This window comes from Panicum virgatum, chromosome 9K (genome assembly GCF_016808335.1).
Source record: "Panicum virgatum strain AP13 chromosome 9K, P.virgatum_v5, whole genome shotgun sequence".
Taxonomy (NCBI): domain Eukaryota; kingdom Viridiplantae; phylum Streptophyta; class Magnoliopsida; order Poales; family Poaceae; genus Panicum; species Panicum virgatum.
In genome coordinates, this window is record NC_053144.1 from 26,262,406 (window position 1) to 26,269,324 (window position 6,919).

The 6,919-nt window shown below is 40.3% G+C and overlaps 1 protein-coding gene across 1 annotated transcript; it reads right to left on the bottom strand.

The window, feature by feature from the left end:
- Positions 1-1,596: 1,596 nt before the first annotated feature.
- Positions 1,597-5,253, bottom strand: LOC120651017 (pentatricopeptide repeat-containing protein At1g03100, mitochondrial-like). The gene is given in 3 exon segments (XM_039928346.1): positions 1,597-2,058; positions 2,060-4,226; positions 4,833-5,253. Coding segments are annotated over 2 exon segments (2,322 nt in total). The 5' UTR covers positions 4,223-4,226; positions 4,833-5,253; the 3' UTR covers positions 1,597-1,899.
- Between the last annotated feature and the right edge of the window lie 1,666 nt (positions 5,254-6,919).

Sequence of the window (6,919 nt, forward strand, 5' to 3'; positions counted from 1 at the left end):
TTTCTGGGAGGATACTTGGAACAATAGGCTGTTGAAAGATTCACTCCCAAGACTATATAGCTTTGCTAGAAACAGGAACATTTCAGTGGCTAAGTTCCTCCAAAGTGAAGACATACTTGAGCAGTTTCATCTCCCTCTTTCAGCTGAGGCCTTTCGGGAATTACAAGACCTGCAAACAATTATCCAAGGAATACAAGTCCAAAGCAATGAGGCGGATTGTTGGCAGTATATCTGGGGCTCCAACAGGTACTCGTCAAAATAGTTCTACAACCTCCCCTTCAAAAACATCAGACCTCCGCCACCATTTCTTTGGATTTGGCAATCAAGATGCAGCAACAAACTTAGAACCTTCTCATGGTTACTGCTCATGGACAGATTGAATACCAGAAACTTACTCAGAAGAAGGAACTTCCATATTGAGGGAAATAATTTCAATTGTGTTTTATGCAATGGTAACATAGAAGAGACAGCTTTCCACCTCTTCTTCTCCTGCACCTTCCGCAAATCCTGCTGGCAGGCAATAAACATAAACTGGAGGGACAACCTACATTTTTTTCCAATGATGAAGAAAGCTAGACAGGACTTTCAGCACTGGTTCTTCATGGAAGTTTTCATAATAGCCACCTGGCACATATGGAAGCAAAGGAACAATCTAATCTTTGAAGGGAAAAGACCAACAGTCCGAGGTTGGTTTACAAACTTTATAGACGAGGCAAGACTACAAGCTCATAGAATCAAGGAAGACAAACGACATGCCTTTCTTAGCTGGGTTGATAATGTCCAACTTTAGTTGAAGTTTCTCTTCTCCTTTCTCAGAGTTTTCTATGAGGTTTACCCCTCCTTTTTAGGTCCCCAGGGCCCTTTGTGGTTGGCGGCCTTTTGTACAGTTCTACTCTTTTTTCTTCTTATTTATATATATACCATACCACAGCGAGGGCTTCCCCCGCTGTACAGTTTTTTTAAAAAAAACACATTCTGAGTGTGATTGCCTTCTTAGACCAGGTCAGACTAACACATGGAAAATTTGAAACATGAGATGCAGCATAAGTCAGAATTATTGCTAACCATCGTCTATTGCTGGATTACGATTGTGTAGATTATTACGTCTTAAATCTCTCCAACAAATTGATGTACTCCGTTGTGAATTCCACATTTTTCAATCACTAAAAATTTGAATATGATACATTTATTTCCTCAAAGAATATTCACAAATCACAATCATCTACAGAACTAATCCAACTCTCTGTAATTATGATTTGCATTTTGTATACCCCGAAAATGCACAAATACTGCTTTCTTAATCACATGAATTGACACCACATAAAATGTTTCAGCTGAAGCATTTGTTGCAATAAAGATAACAACCTAGTTCTATACATAATATAGGTCATGTTTGGATCCATGGGTTATTTTTTAGCTCACCCCAAAATAGCCCCAAATAGCCCAAGAGGAGCCAAACGGGAGGGTTATTTCTGGGCTATTTGCAAATAGCCCACCCCAAAAAACTATCCCCTCCAAGGGGTGCTATTTGGGGCTATTTCGTGTGGGGCCCACTTATTCTCTCACTCTCTCTCTCTTAGAAAAGTGGCAGCCCAATGATTGGAAAGTGCTTTATGAGTCAAATAGCCCTTGGATCCAAACAACTCGATGGTTATTTTCTTGGGCTAAACTTTAGCCCTCAAAATAACTCTTGGCTATTTCTCCAAACAGGGCCATAGTTTGGTTTCTGATTACTAGTCTTCTAGCAGAAACTACACAAAATTGCTAAACAAAATCATGTTACCTTCTGACAAACTCCACGATTACAATTTACAGGAATTTGTAAAGATCCATCCATACAGCAGATAATCAAAGAGTTCATGATCAGATATCACAGAGCATGTATTGAATCTTATGCTCTCATGTCAACCCTATCCATTTCTTGAAATGTATCGCCGCTTCTCTCCTTTTTAGTTGTGCTTCTGTTTGCACCTTGGGAGCCTTACCTTTGTACAATGTTCTGTGGTATTTAAGCCACAAGGACTTGTACTTGTATTTGTCAATAAACATCTCACTTTTTTTCCATCATCTCTATAACTTCCATGGCTCGAAGGAAGAAACCACCTCTTACAAAGCAATACAACAGAGAGTCCAAGAGCTCCTGATCAAATTTCATAGAGCTTGAACCAGCCAGAACTTTCATTTCACCCCACAAGTCTGTCACCTCCACATATTTGCCACCAATGGCAGCATAAGCAGCTATTAAAGAATGAAAAGTTTGTGCATTTGGGATATGGCCAGAAGCTCGCATCTTGTTCAGTGCACTGTGAGCATCATGCATCAATCTCTTCTTGCAGAAGAAATGGATGACATTATTCCAGTCATGAACAGCATGATCAACCATATGACCACTTCTGACTTCCTCCACTAGCCTGGCCGTCAAAACAGCTTCATTGTCATCAGAGCCTTGCACTAAAGTCTGAAATTCCTTGTGACCAGATTTCAAAACATTTGAATTCTTCAATTCTTTAAAAAGATGGAGAGCACCTGGGGTGTTACGATGACTCACCCTAGATTGTATCAAATCCTCATAGCAGCTTGTGTCAAGTTGAATGCCAGCTTGTTGAGCATCCTTCAAAAGCGCAGTTATGTCATCTTCATGTTGGCCCTCTTTGCAATAGGCTTTTAGGAGTGACGAATAGATGGATGAACCAACTCTAATTCCAGAGAATCTCATTTCATCCAGAAGGTCATGTGCTTGCTCTAATAACCCAAGAGAAATGCACACATTTATCACTTGAACAACAAAAGACCTTTCAACAGACACAGGAGAATCTTCTTTGCTTGCTTTCACGAGAAACGACGCCAATGCACTGATCTTATCTGCTTCCAGAAAAGCTTTAACGAGCTTGGCGTACATTGTTTCAGTTGGATGGAGGATACCATGTTCAGATTTCACCAGTCCAGCATGTTCCTGTAGCTTATCCGATAACAGCTTGAGTAATTCTCTTGCCTCCAATTCAAGTCTTGCAAAGCTATTGTCTTTGAAGAATGAAACATAACTTAGCATTTGGCTATTAGATATAGGTTTCTCTGAAGAGCATGAAATGTCAGCCTCAGTTTTCTCATAAGGCAAATAAAGTTTCCTATTTTCAACAGCTTCAAGAACTGCTTTAGCTGCTTCCAATGATCGCTTTGCATTCTTACCCTTTCTTAGCATAACCAGCACCATATCAACTGCAGAATCCAAATCCCCAAATTTCAAATGACAGGAGAGAAGGCAATCATAAAACTGCCTGAACTCTGATTCGCTAAGACCATAGGCCTCATCAACATGCCTCTTTAATTTCTGAATCTCATCTCTGTGCCCATTCCTTTCATATATGCGGGCCATAACAATCAATAAGTTGACTTCAGGCTTCACCCCTATCCGAGGTATTAGTTCGAGAAGCTGCTCCGCTTTTCTTGTAGTACCAAACAAGAGGGATGCAGTCAGAACAATGTTGAATGTAAGTGAATTGGGCTTCATTGATAGCAAAGGACGGTTGCTCTTCTTCCGCGGATCAACTCTATTGTTCTGGAAAAGGTAACCAAGCTCCATTACAAGGTCTGCAGCTAGAAATGAGCCAGTGTTGGTTTGACACATATGAGCAACAACTGCCGACCATGCTGCAACAGGTGGGTATGCCTCCATCTTTACCAACTTCCTCACAACATTTATAGCAAGATTAGGCAGAGCACTGCGTGCAAGAGTAAGAGATAGGTAAATCAGGGGCTCCTTATCCAACAATTCATACTTCTCTTCAAATGCATGGCTGACCACATTGTAGGACTGGTTAAGCCAGTGAGCATCACAGCTCTCTGCCAAGCCAGTGATGATCTTGCTCAAAACGGACTTTCTTGGAAGTCCATCCATGTGAACATGCTTCTCATAAGCCCTCCATGCATCAGCAAATCTCTGCTCATCGATTGCATTCTCTATCTCCAGTGCTAGCTGAGATGGATCACGAGCTTGGACTAGAACTGTTTCGGTAATAGTGGAAAAGCAAGCGCCATGGCTACCTATATTTAGCTGCGGTCTCAAGAATTTGGCATTATTATCACCTGTTCGGTTAGTCCCATGACACTCGCAGTCCAAGCAGTGTGGGGTTTTGCGAGCAAACAAACATCGAGGACCCAGCAGTAATGAGGATACAGCAAGGCGTGCATAAGATCCTGAACAAATTCTTCCAGCACGAAGCATTTGCCTGCCATGGATAACAAGGGTCAAGTGGAAATAACTCAAGACTAATAGGACAAATGTTACTTTCAGAATGTAGCAGGTCACACCATTAGAATAGCTGGAGTTCAGCAATATCCCATCCCAATTTATAGGACTGTTAGCGCAACCAGGCGATTGCAGCAGAAGATACATCAGTGTAGGCAACAAATAATTGAAAACTTGGCAAATTTTGCATATATGCAAGTTTCTTGCAGTTGCAAGTACGCAAACATTAGGATATAGCCTTAGAAGGCAAATACATAGCCAACAAGAAGGCAAATACAGATCATGTGTGCCACAAACATTTACAAGCTGTGTTGTCATAATTTGATAAGGAACTCAAAGAAGCAGTATCACGGGCATAATTCGAGAGTAGCAGCTTTCAGGAGCATGGATCAAAGGGGAAGTCATAAATCGGATCCTTTGAGCGACAAAGATAAATAGAGCAGTATGAGAACATGACACCCTAGCAGCTCCATATTTCCTCTCCTCCGACGATTTGATTTAACTAACCAGTAACCATCTGGTTCATTCATTCAAGCATCACGACGATGGGCTGAAGCGTGACGGAGATTGAGTAGAGAGTACGCACCAGTCGCTGCCGACGGAATGGGGATGGCTCCTATGCCGCTGTGGCCCGTGGCCGTTCACCGTCGCGGAGTGCCGGCGCCGCGCGTCCCACGCGGGAAACGACAGGGCACCGGGCGTAGGCCGGCCGGGGCGGCGCCGGGGTCGGAGACGCGGCCTGGATAGTGGAGAACGGGCGGGCGCCTCGCGGATCGCGGAGGCGCGGACGAACGGCGCTGGACTGCTCGCGCGGCCGCGGGTTTGTGGGGGGGGGGGGGGGGTGGCGGTGCGCGGGGGAACCGAGCCGAGGGAGCCGGGGCGGGTTCAGCAGTGCGCACCGGAGCGGCGGCGACGAGGAGCTGAGGAAGCTCTCCAGCGCCGGCGGCGTCTCGTGGGTCAGTGGAAGCACAAGTTGGAATGGGCCTCCAACGGGTGGCCCGGGAAGGGAAACGCGGCCTGGCACATGCCCAATTGGCCCTAACAGCTGTGGACCGGGACGACCCGATTTGTCTGATATAAGTGGGGAAAAAAAAGTTTACTTTCACTTCCTCGACTATCGCAAAAGTTTGATTTTCATTCTTCAACTACAAAATCAGTTATCCAGTCTTCCCCACCAATCAAAACCGTTCGTCTTACCTCCCTCAGCGGTTTCACAAGCGGTTTTTGCTTCTTTTTTTCATAGATTTTTCTTTCTTATCTCTTTTATCGTGGATAAAAAATAATTAAAAATGGCATAGTGGTAGATAAGAGTACAGAGAACCCAGTTTCAAAAAGTTTTGAAGTTTAAGATAAAAAAACTAAAATTTGAAATTTTTGAAGAAAGAAAGAATTCAGACTTTATTGAATCTTTAGAGCTTCCAGATGAGCTACTAATTTGAAAAAAAATTAACTGTGTGATACATAGGGATTTTTATGTGTACAGGTTCTATAGCAAAATTTTAGTTTTCTAAGGAAGGGTCAAATTTGAGCCAAGTTTGATCCTTTTATTTATTTTCATAGAATTGAAAATCTACTCAAACATTTGCATTTTCTATTTAAACATATGAAAATTCTTGAAAGATTTCAAATCATATGAAATAAATAAAAAAGAAAATAGATCAAATTTGACCCTTCATAATACACTTCAAATTTTGCTATACAATCTATATTCACAAAAAACTTCAAATTTTGCTATACAATCTATATTCACGAAAATTCCTTAATGATGTACCTATAATATGTGTCACATGTCGAAGATGGAGCTCATCTTGATGCCATAAAAATTCAATAAAATTTTAATTCTTTCTTTTTAAAATTTTCAAAAATTTGAAATATCTTTGAGTTTAAACTTCAAAGTTTTGCAAAAATTGGTTCTTTGTACTCTCCTCGACCACTATGCCAATTTTCATAATTTTTGAATCACGTTTACTACATCAATGAGTGAAAAAGAAGAGAAGGGACAAAAAAAACTTTGAAAAAATGCAAAAATTGCTTGCGAAACATCGAGGAAGGTAAAACAAACGGTTTTAATAGTTGGAGGAGGCTCGATACCCGATTTTATAGTTGACGGACGAAAATCAGACTTTTGCAATAGTTGAGGGAGTCAAAGTAAACTTTTTCTGACATAAGTAGATGTTTCCTAGCCCAAAACTACCTGGACAATACCGACAATGCAGCTGGATCAATTTTGGGCTAGGGAAATTTTTTTTTTTGCATTTAAATGATATAAAAACTAATTTTAAATGCAAAGTAAATATATATTCAATAAATACTTAATAAGTAAGATATATAAAAAATATTTCACCATTAAATAAATAAATAATTTGATTTATGTAAAATAGTTTTGTCATTAAATAAATATATTAAAATAGTTAAACTTATTTTTTATCATTAATAATATTGAAATTAACATTATTAGTCCTCTAGATTTTTAAATACTTTAAATGGTGTACATCATTAAGTAATTAGCTGTAGAGATAAGTTTAAGATGGTTTGACTAGTCATTTTTTCATTGCGGATACGAGTATTGTCAGATATTACACATTTATTTCTGATACAAATATAGAATCAGATAGAGAAAAATTCTAAGAATCGAATTCGGATATATCCATACGACATCCATATTAAAATTGG